Genomic DNA, 23,804 nt, shown 5'->3' with positions numbered 1-23,804 from the left:
AGATTGTTTTTACTAACACGATTAAAATACATTTTACATTATTATTTAAACAGGAAGGTAAATTGCATCTGACTAAAGTAGCTTATAAATTTAGACTCATTCGTTTCTAGTGGGTTATGATAGTTTAAATAGTAGCAGTACTTCACATTTTTAAATGATGTGTTACTTTTTTTCTTTTAGAGAAGAACCAATTATCTTCTTGTATAAGGTAGTTAATCCATTTTTAAATACAATTGTTGTAAAATTAACATGTTTCTGTGAGTAACAGAATCATTTTCTTAGCAGACTTTTTTCTACCCCTACAAATATCAAATAAACTGAAAGTAGATTTTTGCAACTCCAGGGGAAATATTTCAATTTCAGAAAGATTAATGGATTTCTCGGTTGAAGTAGAAGGGAGCTGTAAACTACAAACTCCATAGTTTTAAGGATGTGTTTATGTAATTACAGTCAATTCCAAGCCCTGCTGAGCATGCGACTCTATCTTCATATTAGATTTAAGGATGTATATGAAATATGAAGGAAACTGATGGCAGATACAGTCTGTGGTTAAATCTTTTTATTTCTTCAAAACTGGACATCAGCCTTCTCTCTATAATTGTAACCCTATAGCTTATGCAGACAAGACCAACAATTCCCATGCTTCCTCAAGGCTAAGACTTGATTAATAATCTTCCACCATCAGAATGCTGCTATTTAAATTGGAATGTATTGGGGAATTAAAAAAAAAAATCCTCATAGGCTGGGCAAGCAAAAGTTTGTTTTTGACATGTTTCATTAGGACTGCAGTAAACTCACCCAATGTACAATTAAGGAAGGCATATTTTAAATCTGGAGGATTTATTGCAGTCACTTTGTGCAAACAATATATTAACCGCACACTGGAAATTCAAGCGCCCGTTACACAGTCTATTTAAAAAAAACTAAAACCAAGAAACATTTCCACCTACCTAGATTTTCAATGGAGAAGTAGCGCTGCTTGCTGTCCACTCTGACAGTCTCGGCATAGGGACTGCCCACCCCATACCCAATGATGTAACCCCTGACCACAATGCTGGGGTTCAGCGGGGGTGTCCAGCTCATGACAATGCTGGTGGTCAGGGGTCTAACGTGGAGAGAACTTGGCTGATCTGGCACCTGGGATTCTGAAATGAACCCAGAGAGAAAACGATTGTAGCACTCAAATGGAAGATTTAGCTAGCAGCGTGCAGGGGCTCGGGAGCTAGGGCTTGAAGTACAGGGGTGCTGTGCCTTGCTGGTGCAATGATAAATCCTTCTAGTTTCGTGAATCTTGTGAGACATGCGTGCATTGCACTGCACCTTTTTACATGGCTTTTGAACACAACGATAATAGATAATCAGCACTGTCACAACAGGGACACGGTTGCACTCTCTCAAGAGCTGGTTAGTGGTCGGAACGCATTAGAAGCTTGTATACTGTAGAACACTTATTGAAAATGTTCCCAAAAAGAATATTTAACATTGTCCATTCTCAGCAGCACCTCATGCAAAAATCAGCTTGTCACAAATGCCGTTAACTGCTACTTCGTGGAGCAATACTAAAAACACACATTTTGGATGCTAGATTATAAAATTCATCAGCATGACACTGGAGCGCAAGTCAACCTTTGGAGTCTTCTGACTGGCCTTATCTACAACAACTACTGTAAATAAAATACTGCTCTTCAACCTGTTTTTACAAGTAAATATTTCTAAATTGCAGAATTTAAGTGGATCTTAACAGTATACGCTACTTTTCAATTTGTTTGCTCTAGCATGTTAACATTGTAGCAATGACTGGTTGAAGATTGTTTTACTTAAATAGAGTTGATGCTGGCTTCATTTTATTAACATGTTTAGCATAGTAGCAACTGATCGCATGGCTTCCATCATATTTTGTTCAATGGCTTTCAGTTTTATTCAATGGCTTTCAGCACCCCCACTATAAAAACTGTTCCAGAGCCACTGGCAGCGTGATCACTAACTGCAGATAGCTGGTTTTGACATTTAGGCATTTATATGATAGCAAATGCACATTCAATGGAAGATAAAACTATGAAAAACAAAATGCCTCCAGGATGTTCTAATAGTTTTACATCTGGCCTGAAGGGTGTCCTTGAAACACATCATTCATCAACATGTTCAAGTGTTTACAGGGCAACCCTTCATTTACAACCAAGTGTCTGAAGTTATTGATGAATCACATTACATACTGTATGTTAAACAAAAAAAGTCTGATAAGCAGTATTCCTTTTTGAGAATCTCAATTGCTAAATAGCATATTTGACATGGATTTATATTATCAAAACATTATTAACTGGCACTCTATTATTGATGCAAATGCAGTTTTTTTCGGTATTGCTTTCAAACTTGAGGACATTGCTTCTATAGTTGCTTTATGAATTTGGAGACCAGCATCAGGAGGGACCAAAAACTTAAAAACCTGGCAGTTTTTTTTTTAAACGCCCCTGGGCATGCTGCAGCACTGAGATACGGCGGAAGGTCAGAATGAAAGGGTAATTATATTTACCATCTAGATCATTCTCTGGAGTTTCAGCTGTGTACCATTCTGTGGAAGGGCCCGTCCCAATCACAGTCATGGCAGCCACCTGGAAACTGTACTGACTTCCTTTCTCCAGCCCTGATGAGAAAGAGAGAGAGTGAATCAATTACTGTGATGTGTTCTTTATAGAGGATTACCAACTATCCCTAACTGTGAAGGACAGCACCTGTCAGGTTCAAATCTTTTCTACATCGAACTGCATTTACCCTTTATATAAGGCATCTCATTTTTCTCTATGTGGGCGATGACCTTGACAAATAATAATTTGTATATTTGTGGGTGTTTTTCAATTGATTATTTGGGATATTGTCGAAAGTCACTGATGCAAGGGTCCACATGAGCTAGAATGACACATATAAAAAATGCATGCCATAAGGTCCGAAGAGGACAGGTATCTAAATACACATATATTAAATAAAAACTCCTGCTTTTACCAAAGTGTAAGATGTAATGGAACTCTTCTAAATTTTAGAGATTAATTGCTTTCAACTTGTGGGTATAAAGCTATGCATGTGATAAACTGTCATCCAACATCCTACATGTAATCACATTTAGGAGTCACCCGGCTCTGCGAGATAAAGCAGATTAACAGTTCTGTAAATCTCAAATAGTTTATAAATTGGCTTCCCTTCTGCATTGGTATAACTATAACGCTGATGTCTTTGAACAGTTGCTCTTTCACGTCTCTTGCAGCCTTGTGCTAATAATAAAGAAACTTGAGCCCAGCATATTAGTTTCAACTAGGTAAGTGATAATGAGTTCAGCTATGAGAGCTGAAAAGCACTTAAGCATTTTTATAGTGATATGTTTTTTTTCTTCTTTTTAAAGAAAAGGCATGTTTGTAAAGGACAATACAGCTGCATTTTCACTGACTGGACTCGGTAGTTTTAACCCAGCTGCAGTAGGGGCACTTCATTAACAGTGCAGGTTTTCATTTCAAACAATCATTATTGAAAGAGTCTGGATACGATATAACACCTGCATGTACAAAAAGATTATTCCAATGGGGTTGTTTTGTTGTTCATATCTCATGGTCTTACATGGTCCATGGTCCATGGTCTCATGGTGTTACATAAGTGCCCCGGACTGAATTTGAGAGCACTTAATGAAAAATAAGGTCAATTATATGCACAGAAAAAAAAAAAAAAACATGCTTTTATTAACTGAAAAATACTGGAATGTATTTTGATGTGTTAGTTCAGGGGGGTTCAAGACTTTCATGTAACAAGGGCATCTATTTACAAATAATGAGCAGCTACCTGTAAACAGATACCAAAGGTTATTTGGCTCAAGCGTTTCTTGTTCTCCTCTGCGCCCAGTTTTTCGGTGTCGGATTTTGTATCCAGTGATAAAGCCATTTTGCATGTTTGAGGGTGGAGGCATCCAGCTGACTTTAATACTCTGAAATGAAAAGCATCAAGAAAAAATCAGACAGACCCTCCATACCTCTGCAACAAAGGAACTTTATTTGAAATGACGTTCGGCCATAATTGATGGGGTGCTTTGAGTATTAAGTGTTTCAAGTATATTCATTTGCAGTTGCCCTATTTCACTCTTTCAGATGATTCCTGTAGTAGATGGGAGTACATAATACAAGCTTTCTTATAATAACATATATAAACACACCGCTGAGAGAAAAATAGGTATTAAAGTCCTGGGTTACCATATAAGGATTATTAAAAGTACATGTGCAGCATTTTTCTGTCTAGTAATGGACCTATAGTAGTATGTTCTCTATTAATCTTTATGCTATCTGTTAAAACTGCAGATACTGTAGATTTAAAATCACAGGGCTGTCAGTCTACACACAGTATACACAGTACATTTTTGTGATAGGTTTTGTCGCAGCTTTACTAAATCCTGTTGCTTAAGTAAGCCTTACTTTACCGTAAATTGCCTTATTGAAAACCTTTGAATTCTATCCTTCAACATTAGTGATCATATCATCATCAGCGTGACAGCTACAGCTAAATTAGTGTCAAGCTCTGGTGCCACAATGTAAATTGAAAGGATGTTAAAACCAAGACAGGTATTTATTGTCATATAAGAAGGATTTGTATACTTTAGCCAGAATAAATGTCATGATTGTGGTCAGTAATGTGACCCTCATCTCTGTCATGCAATGGTTTGCTTGCATGCATTTGTTAGAAAACATGAGCATATGTTCCTGAGTAATGCAACTAAATGTTTTTTCTGCTCGCAATGCAGGTCACTAATGACTGAACATGTACATGACATGAGCATATGTCATTGAGCAATGCTGTTAAATAAACCATTTAGTAGGACGCGGATGAGGGCCACAGCAATGGCCAAATTATTATTCTGATTTTGTAAACAGGTCTCAGACAGACTAGCTATGTTCCTCTTTGGTCCTATGCTGTTTTCTATATAGCAGGTATAGTAAGCAAACTCGTTAAATTTGCAGACGACACAAAAATAGGAGGAGTGGCAAACACTGTTGCAGCAGCAAAGGTCATTCAAAATGATCTAGACAGCATTCAGAACTGGGCAGACACATTGCAAATCACATTTAATAGAGAAAAGTGTAAAGTACTGCACGCAGGCAATAAAAATGTGCATTATAAATATCATATGGGAGATACTGAAATTGAAGAAGGAATCTATGAAAAAGACCTAGGAGTTTATGTTGACTCAAAAATGTCTTCATCTAGACAATGTGGGGAAGCTATAAAAAAGGCCAACAAGATGGAGATTAGATCAAGGGGCATTCAGAACAGAAAATAGGAGGCACTTTCTTACGCAGAGAATTGTGAAGGTCTGGAACCAACTCCCCAGTAATGTTGTTGAAGCTGACACCCTGGGATCCTTCAAGAAGCTGCTTGTTGAGATTCTGGGATCAATAAGCTACTAACAACCAAACGAGCAAGATGGGCCGAATGGCCTCCTCTCGTTTGTAAACTTTCTTATGTTCTTATGTTCTAATAGTTTTAGAATCACCAGGATGATCCATGATGTACACTGTAATGTCTGGTATAAAAGTTCTAAAAGAGTGTCACATTGTCTCTAAGAAAACACTTTAAATGTTTGGGAGTGGTGCCAAGTTCATAATTATATCATTTAATGGTCCAGTAGTAATTGCATCTGTTGTATACAAAAAGCCAAAAAGACTGTTATACTCTAGAAATAAAAATGGTGGGTTATGCATAAAGAAAACTTTGATCTTAACAGTAGGCAGTGGTTCTTGCTACATCTTTCAATATCTACATGTTATAACTAGAATCACTAGAATAAGCCACCTTTACAGATTTTCCATTGTATTGTATGAATACAATAAATACATAATAATAATTCCATCCTTGGCACTGCCATACATATTTGGATTAATTAACCTCTGTAAAGGCCTATCAACAGCTTGACACTGATAGCGCCAGCAGCCTCCTGGTAATACAGAAATCCTATCATACGTTTAATGACTGTCACATTGCCTCAGTAACGGGTCTGGTTAATGCCAGCTGCTGGCGCGTTGGGGACCACAATACCATCTGCAGAGAACAGCCTGTTAACATGCAAATAAACCAATTAAAATTCATACAGTGATTTTGCGGACGTGTTGAGTCAACCCTGATTTATCAATTTTTTGTTAAGGCGGGCAGCTGGAAAAAGAGGGAAGAGAAAAAAAAAAACCTCTTGATTGAATTTTGGAGGATGCATTTATGTGGAAATTGATATTCTAATTCAGCAAAACTTAGAGAGTCCCCACCCCCCAGCCACAAATAAATCTCTGCTATACCAAGACCTTGACTGCATTATTACTCCCAAACACCCTAACATTGAAGTAATCAATACTTATATCACATTTTCAATTAGCCACACAACAATCACCCAAGTAATTGATTAACATTTAGCAGCACCTGTACTTGGCTATTATTTTAATTGCTGATTACAGCAGGCTTGATTGCCTTAAAAGATATCCATACTGAATCTCTGAAGCCTCTAGAGTTTGATGCCATGGCACAAACACAATCGGAGAAGAAGCTTTAAAGAGGTTTGCTGCTTGGTTTCATATTAGCACAATTTGTCCCTGGAAGAACATAAAATAAATCTATTTGAACAGAATATTAAATTAGTGCTCATTTGCATAATTATGTAAACACTGCTTAGATGTACACCTTTTGTTAACATCTGCTCAAAAATAGTGGCATTATCAGTTAAGATTATAGGCAACTACAGGACCACAACAGTTATTAATAAGTACTTTGAGATCCTGGCAGAGAGGCCAAGGTTGTCTACACCTTGTTTAAGGTAATACCAGCCTGCAATAGCAAACAGGTAGGGGTTTGTTAGGGAAATACCTTGGAAACAATTGGATCAATTTTAGCCCCAGAACACTACAATGAGTGTTCATGTACCCCAAAAAATGTTCACGTAGTGGTAAGCAGTTTTCAATACTGTATTTGTATATTTGTGCTACCATTAAGACGTTATAACCAGGGGTTCACGTAACTGGCACGCAGGTAAGCATGCGGACCAATAGAGAAAAATGCTGACTTCTTTATTGTCCTTTGAGATGCAAAAGTATACCGTCAGTACATTTTAACAGGAAAGCATTTTAAATAAAGGCAGGGCGTCACGGTTGGAAGGTGAGCTATACCTGCGTAACAGATAGCTCGCTTGCTCTGTACTCAGGTGAGAATGTTCAAAGTTATTTGAACCCCTGGTTAGAACTATTGTTTTTATAAAGTGAGGACATTGTTTAAAGTTTTCACCATAACAGTAAAACAGCTTTCAAAATAACTTTTGCCTACGCTGCCAATGTGCTTACCTTTCTGTATCAGTTGAAAAATGAATAGGTTGCTGCTGACTAAGGCCCTTTCCCCAGCGCAAAGACATTTTAGAGAGCAGCAAATGATGTGTGGTGAACTGAACATGACCCTTGATAAAATTCAACCAGCTGAGCACAAGGGCACCTTTGCACTGCACTAATGGCCTACATCTCTGCTGGTACAGGACTATGGAACAGTAGTGCACCACATGAGATAGAAAAACAGAAAGCTTGGTGCAGCTTCCATTTCAAAATGCATTTAAGACTTAAACTATTATAACAGTTATCAATACTATTCGTGAGCTTTAGATGATACATTATTTTTAAGATATTCAGATTTTTTTTTTTAATTGATATCAAAATATTTAAAGGTATGCATATTGCAACTCAAGTTAAACAAAAAATGTAGTGTCTGCAGTATTAAGTCATTTGTGAAAAGGTTTTTCTTTTTCATTTTACTTGACCTAAAGCAATGAACATTTTTTGAAAGAAATAATTGAAATGTTCTTCTGAAAATGTGTAAAGAATAAACAAGAACAAGTATCTGAAACTGGTCCATCAGGTGGAAGGGTGATGTAGGGTTACGTTGTAAGAGAGCACCATGTGGCTGCTCTACCAGCACCACATTTCTGTACGTTGTGCCTGATACATTTTCTCTACTATTGCTGTTTAGTCCCCAAGTTACACTGATTACCTTTGTAAACTTGCCGGATATAAAAGTAGTGAGCAGCACACTGTGACAGTATTCCGTGTGTATACTGTATCTGAAACAGACAGTTTTAAGTGTTAAACTAAAAGAAGTCTGAAATAACTTCAGTGTGGTGGCCAGATTGTGTTTTTCTTAGCTGGGATTAAATCGCAGGTTTGCAATAGCATTGTAAAGCTTTATGATCCAAGCGATTTAAAGAAGCTGGAAACTTTCATCTAAGAAAATCCTTACATCTGTTGTAAATAGTGTCTACACCGATTCATCTGACATAAACATGTTTCTTGTTCAAAGTTCTTTGACTGTGTTCTTTGAACAACTTAAGACAAACTGCATACTATTATTCTGAATATGATGGAATTAGGCATTGTGTGTATTGTCTGACTACTATCAGATCTTACAATTTGCTGCAGATTCCACTATCCAGTGCTGGCTAAGAACTACTTCTAAATAATAGACTGCTCTAATGTATGTCTAAAGTTTTTTCTTCTTCTGGAAGACACAGGATACAGTTGCAGACAATGATGCACCCTCTACTTAAAATGTCCCCTATTTATTGACCTTTACTGAAACTGCTTTTCAAAGTGCAGATCACACATACTCTCCTCTTAGACTACATGAATAATCATGTGGTGAAGCTGCTTTGCAATTCCCTGCTATTTAAGCCTGATCTTATGATTCAATTTTTTTTTTTTTTTTTAACAAATTGTGAAATCTATTGCATGTTGACTTGAAGAAGCAGGTGGTTTGGAAAAAAACAACAACAAATAAATCCACAGTGTCTGCAGGTGACTTTTCACTAATCTTGTTTCAGAGGTCTCCTGTGATAGGGTGGAAATTAAATAGTACACATTCTAACCCACAGGGAAGCAATACACTTGCAGTAAACCCTCGCACCTGGGAAGGTCTGTTGTTATAAGCACAGTAAATCTCTGCAGACGAGCTTAAAGGCTGGAGCAATACAGGACCTGGTTTCCCCAAAGGGTTATAGAGATTCTTGTGTTTTCATATGTTGTTTTTAAGAGGTATGGGGAGATTTTAAAATGACATTTACTTCACAAGGTTATGCCACCAGTAATTCATTAAAATGGACCCATGGAGATAATGTAATATATTCTTGTCTGCATTTTATTTGTACAAGTTTGTGGAGTATTGTTTTTGATACTATTGATATTAAATGTGTTGGGTACATGAAGTGTATAAAGTTCCTCCTCTTGTCTCTAAATGTAGAAGTAGACAGGCAGATATTATACATATAGGTACATACTGTAAACTGGTAATACCTATGTAAGAGCTGCCACTTATAATGAAGTATTAACAGGAATGTTTCTCTTATTGGATGTCGAAGTCTAATTTTGTCCACTTTTAATTAAATTAACGCTGCATCATGCTCTCCCTTTACTGTGAGCTTCCTAATGTTTACACAACCTCATTAGCGATGAAATTCCAAGCAAGTAGCAATGCTTATGACTTTGTGTCCCTGCTTTCAAGGATAAAGAGACCAGTGTTCACACACCAGTAGCCCCCAAGCTACTGAGACAATCGAAAGCTCAAATGGGTTAAATGTGCTGTTTGCCCCTGTTGAAGGCTCAGCTTAATAGTTTACTACACGGATGACTTGCTGCATAGGCTCTGGACAGGCGGGTGCAGTTTGTGTTCGTTTCACTACTAAAAGCTTTCTTCAAGGCATGCCTTTCAGTGTTTTCTGTGAGAGGAAAGAACTATCCATTATAGTGTATCATTTTCAAGTTGATAAAGAATAATAAAGGAATTAATATAAGTCCAAAGAAAGTCACTACTGGGGTGCTGAATAATGTGGAGTGTACATGTATGTTTGTGTGGGTCTGTGTTTTTGCATGTGGATGTGTGTGTGTGTGTTTTGTACCACAGTGTTCTTATATATTGTGTAAGCATGTGTGTTTACTTTTTAGGGTTTTTGGTGAGATAGTTTATTTTTCAATTGGTATAAGGAGGTATTAGGACAGCAGTGTGGAGTAGTGGTTAGGGCTCTGGACTCTTGACCGGAGGGTCGTGGGTTCAATCCCCGGTGGAGGACACTGCTGCTGTACCCTTGAGTAAGGTACTTTACCTAGATTGCTCCAGTAAAAACCCAACTGTATAAATGGGTAATTGTATGTAAACATAATGTGATATCTTGTAACAATTGTAAGTCGTCCTGGATAAGGGCGTCTGCTAAGAAATTAATAATAATAAAGTATAACAATATGGATTTGTATAGTTTAGTTTAGTGTCAAATCCATTGGTGCTGATGTTTCCATTTGTGACACAATTACACAAATGGCTCAGCCATTCAGATAGGTATTTAATTATTTAAATTATGTCACAAAACAGGATCCAAGGTCACTGTTTCATCCAATCGATTTTCTTTGTTTTTCACACTGGAGATCTGGCATGTTTATATGAGCAGAAGCAACACACACACACAGCTGGCATTTACTTTCAATGTTTTCCCATTGTCTAATTAATAATTCAGAAAGGGCCCTATGTTCCTGACTCTAGAATCTCTGGTTACCCACAAGGTAAACGCCCATTGTCAAGTTCTGTTAGCCTTGTGGGATCTTTGACAACTGTTAGTCACCTTCAGTACAATCCACTTTCAAGCAAGCATTTTCTATGTTGGAGATGAAAATAATTACTTTAAATAGTTGCAACATGAATGGTGCCTCTCAATAACATATTTGAGTATGCACCAGGGCATTGTACAACACTTTGCAACACAAAGTACAAGGGGAAAAATGATGTTCATATCGCCTAAATAGCAGCCATATAGATATTTAGTTTTCTGTTTACATCTCTCTATTCGCACTAAGGCTCATGACACAAAGTTGCATGTGCAGGCATTGTAGAAACAATACTGGGCATTGGTCAAAAGACTTTATCATCCCATTGGAAATTGAATTCATGAATCTAATCTTGCAGGGGGCTAAAGATATGTCACTTGGGACAAGGTCAGGGCTGTACAGTTTTCTTCTATACAGGTGCAAGTGTCCAAAGATCTCTTTCCTACTGGCTTATGCAAACTTGTGTCAGGCACTATTAGAAAAAAATGCCCATAGCAGTGCCATGGCTGCTACGTGAGCAAACTTCTGCTACTTAAGAACTTTAGTAAGAAAAACCTTGCTGCTCCCCTCTTTCCTGCATTGTTTAGGGTGTTTGCGTTGCTTTGTGATGAAACGTACATGGGAAGCACTGTAGCTGTATATGATAGAGAGCTTTCATATGCAATGTTGCTGTCACTAAAAAATCAATTTAGCAAGAGACTTGCACAGTGCTTGTGAGACGAATGGCCTGAAGCAATTGCCTTGCTGAGCAAAACGATCAGTTAAAGATCGGATCAGATTATTGAAACAAAAGCCTGGTCCTTAATCAATTCTAACAGCATATTGGCTGGAGGCCATTTGCTGTGCTGGTGCCCCATGCTCTTTGAGGTTTCAACCTGGATATGAGGGCGACCAAGTCTATGACATTAAATACGATTGTGATTTGATTTACATATAGCGTTTGCATTTCTGGAGTCTTATTCATGATGCATTTATTCACTAACTATTGTCAGGCAGGGGGGATGGATGTCTGATTATTTGAATTTTAGATGCTAGACACCTGCTGTTTATAAATGCCTGCCAGAATCCATATGAACCTTCACCAGTCACACAAGCTTGCAGGAAAATAAAAAAAACAAACAAGTTAAACTTGCATGTGTTACTTTTAGATATTGTTTGAAGGTTGAACTGAGCCAACAAATGAGGCTACACCATGAAGAAATACTGCTGTAGTTTCCAAAAACAAAAAATGTTTTGTTTTCTCATGAGTACTTCACAAACCTGGCACAATTACACATGTTCTAGGTCAAATTACTGTGAACTTGAATTGTCTTTTTTCTTTTTTCTTTTTTTTTACATATTTTAAATCCCCTGGAAGTTGTTGCTTTTGAGGGTAATGTGCCTTGAACTAAAGGGTCACACATATAATTTTACAATCCAAGTACTGTATAGTATTTCTACCTTAACCCCTACCCACTTATTCTTAATGGTATCACATGGGTTTTTGGCCTACTGGATTTATTATAAAAGGTCTTTACTCCAAAGTACTATCTGCACTATTTTTTTTTTTAATGGAACAAAACTGGTGCCAAGTAATGCAGAAGTTTAATCTAAGGATGGCCAAGTCTGTCATTGTTTTGTTTTCAAATTTTGTAGCATTAACTGCTTTTGACAAACATTGAATTCAAATTGAAGATCTTGATAAAACTTTGCATGTCTGGGACTGTTACATAATAATACAAAGGACAGTTAAGAAGCATACTGTCTGGGGCAGCTTGAATTTTTTTTCATGGAAACACAGCCATTGTTTCCCTCTGGCTCTCACTGGCTAGTTTACTTTACAGCATGTACTCCACAGGAATGCTGTGTAATTCAAGTCAAGTGGGTAGTTTTGACAAAGTACACTTACATAAACATTTATTTAATTAGTATACTGTCTAGTACAATGCATTGTTAAGTCATAAACACTAGAATTATAATCATACATTGTATACTACTGCTTTTTCTATGTGTGTATGTAGCGGAATGTTTGGGGCACAATGAGGCACACTCCGATGCAGGGACTGCAAGCTAAGCTGCTTGAGGAAAGTAGTTGCACAATTACTCACGGCAAAAAAAAATAAAGTACATTAAATGTAGTGAATGCTATTGCTGAAGGTGAGGGCATCAATCTTTCTGAACTTCACAGCTTGAAATTATTTTTTCTAAATGTCACCTTTACCCAAACAGAAGCTGTAGGGAGTTAAGACATCATTTTTTTGATTTATCACAAGCAGGGCTCTAGCTCACCTGGTCCCCTCATACTATACACTTTCTATTTAACTCTTTTAAACCTCATAATGTAACCTGGGGTCCATTTTAGGTAATTGTCAGGCACCCATCCTGTTACACTATGCAAAGGATAATTCTAGTCCAGGTAGCCTGGTTGAATTTCTCAAATTGTTTTAGGTTTGGGGTGTGTATGGACCCCAGGTGTAGTGTATCGGCAGGTCCGACCTTCTCGTGTGAATATCTCAGGCACCGTGATAGCTAGCTTCCTGGCTTCAAGACTTGTTTGAAAGTGCAGATTTGGAGCTTTCTAATGATCGTATTGTATGTCCTGAAGACACGTTCCTAAGCGAAACTACAGCAAACCGAAAATAAGGCTTGAGTCATGTGACATGAGTCAGCTCCTAAGTTTGATTTGTTGCCTATTACTCGGTTGCTTCAACAGATAGCATTCCGGTTTCAACGCAATTTAAAAGCGCGATGGTTTTGTGCTTTCCACTGATGTCAGGCATGCCTGTATGAGTACTTTCTACCACCCCCTCATTCAGTGCTTCAGTGCTGTGACACACAGCAAATAGTAGGTGTGTTCAAGTGTCTAACTCAAAAACAGAAAGAGCTAGGAACACAGTCAATATACCAAATGAAAGAGGAGCCTTGGGCTTTCCGATGATATCTCACGTGCCCGTGACATGTTCCTAGAATAAACTTCAGCATCCAGAATACAGTGGGGCCTTCACTTGCTAGGAGACAGCTGTGCATTTTCCATTTTGCATTATCCATTTTGCATAGCATAAATAACACATTATACCAAATGATGGCTAGAAGTAAATAAAGTGTTCACATACACATTTTCATTCATTCATTTACTCAAGTTGTTAGTTATATGTTGTTTTATTGCTGGGGTCCAGTTGGATCCCAAGTTACCAGGAAAGTCAGATTTACAACATGTCCTTATGAGGGTTAAAGGGATTGGGTTCATATTTAATCAGTATTAGACAAAAAATATTAATAAAGGAATACAGAAATGCTGCATTCATATTTTTATTTGGCCAACAAAGATGTCACAGGAATAGAAAAAAGTGGTCACAGTATATTGTGATATCCAGTTTAGACAGCAAGCACATTACATTTATTCATTTTCTTTACTTCTACTTGATATACTATTGGTATAGGCTGTCATCAGTGTCTTCTTGTGCTTTTTACTGCTAGTGCTTTTGACCGGCCTTCCAGTCTACTGTATTTACAGTGATCTAACAGGAATTCTAAAACTACAGATGCCAGCTACGGAGTTCAGCCCTGTACTTGCAGCCCTATTAATCCTGTCCTGTCAAAGACAGACAGGTTGGAAAGTGCTCTACACAGGTGACCGATTCTGTCTTTCTTCCCTTTGATTTTTTAGCAGTTTTTTTTTATTTTTATTACTTACTCTTGAGTTGACAACTTCCAAAGAAATGTTCTGAGGGGGGGAACTCGGCACTGTAAGAAAAAAGAAAATTAATGAGACTAGCCGCTGGTGCATACTTACCAGATCCCCAGGTTTACCCAGCTGTCTAGAAGGGCTGTAATTAAGTTCCCCCCTGGGGCTCTTTTGTGAGCTGGCAGCCCTGTGCATTGGTCATCATAGTCATGGCACTGCCTGAAGGCTAACCTTAAGCTGTAGCTGCTATTTAGTGGTGGCTTGCTTTGAGGCAGTGCAGGGTAGGGCATGCTCTTTATTTACACAGAATATTTTAAATATTTTAAAAGGACATTGAAACACAGCATGTCAAGCTCTACATCAGGGGGACCTCAACATAAAGTGCTTTACATGTTCAAGCAGTCGTGTGCAACGCTGCGGGCACCTGTAACATGGTTACTGTTGTGACCTTTAATGAGGAATTTAGAGGAAACATAATGATGTGACAGGAAAAGAAAAAATATTGTGTACCTAAATACAATGCAGTAAGCATTATTTGCACAATCAGTTATAAATAACTTTATTATTTATTAAATGCCAGCTCTAGCAGTGACTGAAGCCCTGTTGGAGGCTAACCTTTGTAAATCACCTCACTTTGGATGGTTAGATGAGTGTCAGGTAATGACTGACCTTTGCATGAAGCCTAAGTGTTGCTGGGGTTAACCTCTTAGCTCCCAGAATATATGCTTTCCCCTGCCACATTATTACCTGGTAACAAGCCATTTTATGGCTACATTTCTTTTTTTTTCAAAGCTAGGTTTCCCATTTGAGTCACCATGCCCAGCATTTCTCTAACAAATTGAAGCTGATATAAGCAATCAAGTCTCAAACAATATTGCTAAATGAACAGCAGTGCAAGAGTAATAACTATGAGGAAGGATTGTATGTTTGCTAGTGCTGGAAGGCAGGGGAGGGGGAGTGGTGAGGGAACAAAAGGCAAAAGGTCATAAATTAGCACAGAGAAATGAACCTAAAAGTCAATGCACACAATTTCATTACGGCACACAAGGGGCCTTAATTAAGTAGGGAAATGAAAAAGGCAGATATCTCAGTCCGTTGTACATTCAGTAAACCACAGTTAATGGGAGTAGACAGCCAATAAATTCTGGTGGCCTCTTGCCCCTCACCAAAGATAATGGAAAGAGACAATACACACACAGAATAACAGTCTCAACGCTGGATTACAGGGAAGATTTGGGTTTCGTTATGACACCTCAGAATGACTGACATGGAAAGGGCTCAGCTGGTTTGCAGTGTAGAATGTCAATGATCGCTAGTAAGTGAAGGATGCGAGCAGAATAAGAATGGCTGGGATACATTACAGAAGGTAGAGATCAAACCGTAGTTCTGGTATAATAACACGTCTGATGACTAAATAAGCCTTCTAGGTTTTCAAGAATAGAGTATTCCCAATGACTTCAGCAGGCTGATTAAAGGCATTATTGATAGGCAGTGATGTCAGGTGATACTGGTCGCTATGTTACCGAGTGTTTCAGGATAAAACGTAAAATGTTTTCACTACGGGTTGCTCTGGTACTTTGTCAGCAACAAACAAGTACATGATGACAGTGAGCAAAATTGCTTATGACTGCCATTACCCAGTTGGAGCTTTCTTCATGAATGACTAATTGAATTTGCTAAGACTCTGGGGTAACTGTACATAAAGGCTTTCTACCTCAGAGTAACCACATTACTTTCAGCACAGCAGTTTCAAATGCACCTGACCTATAACCATAAATAAAGATGCCCTGAGCGACCATGAAACGGAGTTCAGACTTAACAGTGGTTCAATAAATAGCTAGCAGCTATCAATATAGGAATTATTTGACATAGTTATCGCACCAAATATTTACAACAAATGAAAATAAAGAAAGCAAGCACTACAGTATTTCATGGCTATTTCCTTCTCCACTGCTGGTAGAGTCAAAGTCCCTTAAACTGAAGGCCCCTTAGCTTGAATGATGCATTTAATAAGAGATTATTGGTGGTTTTGTACCTGATGCAAATGTAAACAAAAACACCTCTTTGCTTAAATATTCCCACTTACACTTACACCTGAAGTACTTGAAAGTGTTTGCATATCAAAGTATCAACTCCTAAAATCTATTACCACATTACGTAAAAACATGTATCTGATTCTGTACCCATTTAGTTTGTAATCTAGAAGATTATTTCAAATGAGAACAGGCTAGCATCTTCTGAATTTATTGTAATAGAGTGTCATTGGCTTGGGCCCTTGCTTTTAGGACTTTAGGTCATTGTTTTGATACAAACAATCAATAAAACACCACAACTTTCAATACTGATGAAACGCAAGGGAAGTCAGACACTGTGCCACCAAAAACCATGGTATCTACCTATTGTAGCTCTGTGTCAAACAAAGGCAATTTGTGTAATGGTTTTGTGATTTCGACTCATGTCTATTGAGACCACCAGACTCTTCTCACTTGAGCCAAATTCAAACTAAGGCCTTCAATTGCGAAAGGCATCAGCGAATTAGCCTTCTGTGCTACCAATATCTCTAATGTTTAAAAAGAAGAAGAATTTACCATCTGGAAGTGTGGTAATCTTCAGATCCTCAGTGGATATGCCTGTTCCATATCGATTGTATGCCAGAACCCTAATTGAGTACTCAGTAAACTTCTTCAGTCCCTCCAACTTGTAGGACAGCCCATTCACTTCAGGATTCTGAGAAACGTAAGAGATTGTGTTAATCACATTTCTGCAAACAAAAGTCTCATCCTTGGAAAAGAAACGATCGGTCATGATGAAATCTTATTTATCAACTGTGATCTTCTGATCTTGTAGATTCATTCTACAATTAAAGTCTTGTCAAAGACACCACAGTAAAGAACATCACAGCAGCCAATTTCATCTACAGTAATTCCAAGTCAGGTAATACCAAATGTGTCATACCTTTTCTTTTTTCAGTAAAGGGGTAAACATATTTTTTTTTCTTGTTTATGTAAGCCCCGTCCGTTTAATTTATTTATGTATGAAAAAAACACATAAATAAAAAAAGCTCCTGCAACAATATACTGTTTTGTTTTATATTGCAAAGTGTTTGTATTCAACAGGAAGCTGTGTAATAACTAATCCTGGCTTTTAATAGAATTGATAAATGATTCTGTCTGGATACAGTTTCATTTGATTTCCAATTCATATATATTGTTATGAAAAAATATGTGGGAATCCATCAGCGTCTTTTGGTAGCAGAGGTCTTTGAATATTCAATTTATTTATTATTCAAGTCATTTTATGCGCTAAACTATTGAAAACCTCTGCCTGGAAGTATTCTGGAGCCAGCTTCAATCCAATTGTTTAAGTCTAGACATAAAATGTATTTATTTTTAACCAGGCTAGTATTCAAGGTTGCTCTTCTATAAAATGTTACTGCAGTATGCTATGTTAAAGGAAGACTAAAGAGTAGAAAGGTATACAGACATTACAATAAAGAATATGCAAACATGGTAAAATGTGGTTTACAAATAATGCAAATACATAGTAGAAGCATGGAGAAAGCATGGGAAACTACACAATTGTTATCAATGCAAATCATTTATCAAAACCAGGGAATACCAAGAGAACATGCCCAACGCTGATGCCAAACCCTAATCAAGTGGCCAGGCAGTGTATATTGATATCACATATCACAGCTCCTATCAATTTAGATGGATTGACACACATTTTTCTTCCAAGCAGGGTTGCCTGCAGCGACACGGCTCCCAGAGTTACCTAAATACGGCAATCTATCGTGCTCAACAATTCAAAACACAAAAAACAAAAAATTATATATATAATTATAGTTGCCAAGAACTAACAAGAAAGACATTGTATAATCAACACAAAAATGCATATGAATCATACAGTATAGATATAGAGAAAAACTGTGTAAATGGATACATACTGACTTACTCTAACTTACTAGGAGGAATTTATAGATTAAATATATTATATTTATATACCCTATAGTTGCTGTTTCAAAGCAAGTTTAGTGCTGCATTTACAATACAACAGAGCAATATTAAAGTGCAGTTATTATTATTATTATTATTATTATTATTATTATTATTATTATTATTATTATTATTATTTATTTCTTAGCAGACACCCTTACCCAGGGCGACTTACAGTCGTAAACAAAAAATCTATTTCAAGAATCACAGTACAAGTATTAATACAATTAAGAGCAAGATCAAATACAATGATAAAATACAATGACTATACAAAATATACCCCAAGTGTAGTTAACACCAATGCCCCCGTCAAATTATAGAGAGCAGGACAAACTGAACACTCTGTTTGATGAATGGAAAACAATGTTACAGAGACTTGTGTGCCATTTAGTTTAGTAAGTCAATGCAATTTACACAATCGGTGATACTGAGTTAGTGTACCTGCTCTTTTCCCGACGTTGTCTCTGTGCAGAACAATCTGTAGCCCTGGATTGGGCCATTGTCATAAGCAGGTGCTTCCCAGGAAACAAGGATTGAGGTTGCAGATGTGGCCACAGCCTGGGGGTTCTCTACTGGCCCTGGAACTTGTACTGTTGGGAATAAAAGATAACACTGTACAGTACAGTAGCTGCTCCCTTTAAATGCACATATCCTCAATACAAGTCACTGGTGGTCTAGGTCAGTGGTACGCAAAGTGCTTGAAGTGGTGACTGTCACTGAAACTGCAATGAACAGAGCCGAAATGAAGGCTTCCATGTATGGGGTGTCAAGTGTTAAAACAAAAGGTGTTTTTTTTTTCCCTGGATTTAATGTAAATCACATACTTTATGCTAGATTTAACCAAAAAAAGACCAGATTTTGCTAAATGCATACATGTTAACAAACACATTCTTAAAAGTTTTAAAATTTGTACATTTTTTTGGGCACTGTATGCACGGGAGGCGGGAAAGCGGATATATTGGCTCTTGGGGTGTAAGGGTAGCTCTGCAGCATACATTGCCAAATCAAATGCTTCAATGGGCGGGGGCTCATTTGCATGTTAGCTTCAAATTTAGCTGGCAAAATAAATATTTTATTTATTTTGTGAAAACCCAGATTTATTTTTTCAGATTTAATTGCTGAACGCCAATGTTTTTTTCAGATTTATCTTTTAGCTAAATGTTGAATCGTCAAGTGAAAAAAAAAAAAAAAAATTCACAGATTTATTTGTTAGAAACCCCGATTTAACGTGTCAGCTAAATGTTGACTCACCAAGTGTAATAAAAAGATTTATAGACATTTTATTCCAGATTGAATTGTCATACTGATTTTAAATGTTGAATTTGTCTTACGCGTTTTCAACATTTATAACATATCTGAAAGTACGAATTTCAAAACTTTTAAGAATGTGTTTGTTAACATTATGTATTTAGCTAAATCTGGACTTTTTGTGGTTAAATCTAGAAAAAAATATGTGTTAAAAAGTTAAATTGTAATGTCAGCGCAGGGCAGGGGCAGGGCAACAACATGTATGATAAGAAAAGGGGGAGGCATTTAAAAAATTTGCGCACCACTGATCTAGATGGATGTTAAGATATCATGTGGGCTTCTGATTTTCAGTTTTAACCGAAAAAAAACAATGAAACACCCCCGAAAAATTGGTGTATATCCAATAAACACCGGACAAACACTGCAAATGGTTACTCAATTCACATTGACTCGACCCCTTTCCCTGTGAAAAAATAAATAAAAAACCTAATAAATAAATAAATACATGATTTCCCAGTGCAGTTGGGCAATGTCCCTCCTTCCTGACTTCTCACATTGATTCATTCTAAATACTTTAAACCCACCCCCAGCTACTGAGTGGCAGCACATTCCTACATTTCAATTGGAGGATTGTAACACGATTGCAAGATTTAAAAAGAGATTACAATTAGAAATGGAGAATTGTTCTTGCTCGCAAGATTTAAAGCTATATAACATTTCGAGAGGGAGTATTTACACGATCGTGGAATTTAAAAGAGAATTGCAAATTGTGGCGAAATGTAAAAAAATGCCTAAACAGACAAAAATCTTCAGAAGAATGTGCCCGTGACCATAAGGATTTAGTTGTGGAAGACAGCAAAGGAAAGAAGGTACAATTGAAGTGTGCAAGTACTGTCGAGTTACTATACGCATTGTGACAGAAAAAAAACGCAGAAGAATTTTGGAAAGTAACCGAAAACAAAAAGAAAAAAAAAAGATTTTCAGAAAACGCGAAAATAGCTAAAAAATGAAATTAATCAAAAACAGAAACCCTAGATATAATCCTTAACAGATATGAGGCAGTTATACTATTTAACACCAGTAACTGTGAATGTAAAGTAATATAAAACAATGCTTTAGGAATACAATTGAAAACTAAAACAGCATAACAGATATGGACTGAGCCAAACTGTGCCTTTTCTGCATCTCCTTACCAAAACAATATTGTGTCAAATTACCTTCAGAAAGACACACGCAAATAAAATACTGCTATTTATACTGTATGTAATCTGCTTTCATTGAGCATTTAAATACATTTCGAGACAGTACAGTACACCAATATATTCTAATAAGGAAATAGAGACTTTATTGTGGTATACAAGCACCTGCGATTTGCTAAACAAAACACAACTAAAACTAAAATAAAACGGTTTTCCTACTGCTGGGCAATAAGTGCTTAGCTTTTCTTGTCATTATATTGGGTGGAAACTGAGTTATTTGTTTAAATTAGCTGTTATTTCCCTGTCAGCTGAATACAGTACATTACAGTCCACCACGTTATAATTCATTATTGAGCAACAGATGTTCATAGTTTGAATAGACATGGACACTTACGGATGAAAAGTTCAATCTAAGTTATTGTTTAATTGCTGAAACATAAATGTATTCACAGACTGAATGAAATACATTACTGCTTAGTTCAAACTAGATGTTTCAGTCTCACAAGCGATTTTCCTCTGTTTTTGGTCTAACAGACAAGAGACTTCCAGTCACTGCTGAACTGGTATAACTATTTAAACCATAAATAAGTCAATTCTACCATTACTACTATGAGTTAATTGTGGACTATCTGAACTTTGGGCATGAACTCACTAAACCCCTTGAGCCCTGACATATCCAAGCCTCCAAGTCTCATAAAGTCAAAGTATGTTGGTTTAACATGTAATGACAATGGTACAGTATAATTCAGCCTAGTGTTCTTTTTCTATTGCAACAGTTATGTCAATTTAGTTAAATAGAACAAGACCGAGCAGGGGTTTCATTCAAGTGAAATTAAATATGCTATAAAAATATATATTGAACCTGAAATACATGCAGCTTTAGTGTTTAATGCTAGCAGGCCAGCTAGAAATTTAGCAAAATGGAAACTCAGACCTCAACAAAACACACCTTACAAAACTAAACTATTACAGTATAAAGTGATTGATATTTGCCTCACCATGGATATTTTCACATTGAAATGTTACTGGGGTTTTTTCTGCAATTTCTGTTTTGCTATTGGTTGTTATTCTTTCTCTCAACACAACACATCTAGAAATGCTATATAAAGAATTGAGTTTTTTTTCTTCTTTTGTATCACCCTGTTCACATTCAAAGTAATGCTCTTAAGTTATTACCCCCTCTTGTTTTGTATCCTAATATTAAGATGTTTCAGTGGAAATCTCAACACTGTAAAGGACAAAGTAATCCATTTATCACTGGTAGATTAGATATGTATTTAAAATACGATGTGCTCTCATCACATAGTGCTCTATGGCATATATGCAAGTACTTTTATAATACATTAAAAAAAAATCATAAAAAAAAGAAAGAGCGGTTATGGAGGCATGTGACTGACACTCAAACTTCGTGCGAAACATCAGTTATTTGGGCAGACCTGGATTAACATGCATCTGTGAAGTGACAGAAACTGAGTTGCAACAGGGAGATGCAGCTGTCATACTGTATATTACAGAATACACACCAGGATGCCATTTGCACTACAAATTACTCAGAGAGCTTAAATAAACCACTTGAGTAAAAACCACAATGAATCCGATTCCTACTTGTCTAATTACTGAAAATTAGAGCAAGGTCTGTAATAGTGAAAGTTAAAGAAGCTATGAAATGAACTTCTTCCTTCTTGCTGAATAATTTAATTTTGATCTAGCATCTTATGTTGAGAATATCACAACATTATATGAATTAATTAGTTCTAATTGACAAGACTTGGCATATCGGGGGAGGTACAGTACATGATGTCTAAACAGTCTGTGCTCATGAAATACTACATTTTGGAAATGGTGGAATAGAAACTCATTCAAATGTTACGGTTGTTCAAGACAGTGAGTCCAGAACATTCCTTCTGTAACATTACAAACAAGGGAGCCTATTTCTGCCTTCTCAGCAAGACTATCTTATGAAGGAAAACCTGTTGCTAACTAACAGAAAGATCCACCCTACCCATAGAACAGCATAGTACATTGAAGTCAGCCAGTACCTACAGTATTCAGGACAACAGACTGTGACAACTGTGTGCAGTTTTTTTTGTTTGTTTTACTGCTAGCACTACAAGTATGACAAATGACAAAAGGAAGCTGCAATATACAGATAGTGGGGCCAATCCAAGGCATTTCTGGGTGGCACCAGAAATTAACTACTAGTCATCAAATAGATCAGTAGTCTTACTGTATATGGCAGGCCTATACGTTTTTCACAGCTCATTTTATTGTAGAAAAAAGTCACACAAACATACAGTTTCATATCGATGAAGACGTGGTGGTTAAGCTACTGAGTGTGAGGACTGAGAACCAGATTTGCTGTTAATGTTTCTATTGTAGTGCATCTCATTCAGCCATCCAATCCAAACGTACAGTTATGTAATATTACAGTATTCTTCTTTTGAATTTCAATTCATTGCTGGGATTCTATAGTTATGGTTGTCAGCTATTAAACAAGGCTGAGTTATTAAGTTATATTTTTTTGAAGTCCTTGGTAGCCACATAATGGCTTTATGGCTTTATTTATTAATCTTCCCTTTCAAGTAACAGCATGCAATCTAAACCTCAGGGTTTTTACTGTCAACATGAATACATGCTTTTCAATCAAGAGAACACATTCGTTTTTTAATAGAAAACACTGTAGTTTATCAATGTTTCAGGAGTTTCAAGATATTGAACGATTCTCTGCTAACTTGCATTTCTGTATTTCAATGTATAGAATATTAGGGAACTGTCCAAGGTTCTGAAGTTGTTGTTTCCTTAGACAGTATTCATTCTTGAACAGAAGCAGAATCCAGGACTTTCCTAGAAACAGATTTCTTTAATATTCTTATGAAAGAAACAGGTCTCACACACACAAATTAACCCTCCGTCTATCAACTGAACTGAGGAAGCCTTGCTACTGTAATATCACCCTGTGCATCTTTAATGCAGACACACATCATGACTGTAGACGTGTTTCTATCATTAGAAGAACATTGCTCCAGGCATTGCATGGATGCTTGTTTATTTATTTATTTAACAG

The 23,804-nt window shown here is 36.9% G+C and overlaps 1 protein-coding gene across 3 annotated transcripts in view; it reads right to left on the bottom strand.

Moving 5' to 3' along the window:
• LOC117408791 (netrin receptor DCC-like) overlaps positions 1-23,804 on the bottom strand; it is a 278,589-nt gene that overhangs the window by 50,632 nt on the left and 204,153 nt on the right. For all 3 annotated transcript variants that reach the window (XM_058995095.1, XM_058995102.1, XM_058995112.1), the window contains exons 10-15: positions 18,735-18,883; positions 16,887-17,025; positions 14,308-14,357; positions 3,823-3,964; positions 2,531-2,641; positions 951-1,145 (exon numbers count right to left, since the gene is read on the bottom strand). In XM_058995095.1, the coding sequence (XP_058851078.1) occupies positions 951-1,145; positions 2,531-2,641; positions 3,823-3,964; positions 14,308-14,357; positions 16,887-17,025; positions 18,735-18,883 (786 nt within the window). The remainder of the gene's footprint in view (positions 1-950; positions 1,146-2,530; positions 2,642-3,822; positions 3,965-14,307; positions 14,358-16,886; positions 17,026-18,734; positions 18,884-23,804) is intronic.

This window comes from Acipenser ruthenus, chromosome 2, assembly GCF_902713425.1.
Source record: "Acipenser ruthenus chromosome 2, fAciRut3.2 maternal haplotype, whole genome shotgun sequence".
Classification (NCBI taxonomy): Eukaryota; Metazoa; Chordata; class Actinopteri; order Acipenseriformes; family Acipenseridae; genus Acipenser; species Acipenser ruthenus.
The sequence above is the reverse complement of the archived record's forward strand: the minus strand, read 5'-3'. Positions and strand labels throughout refer to the sequence as shown.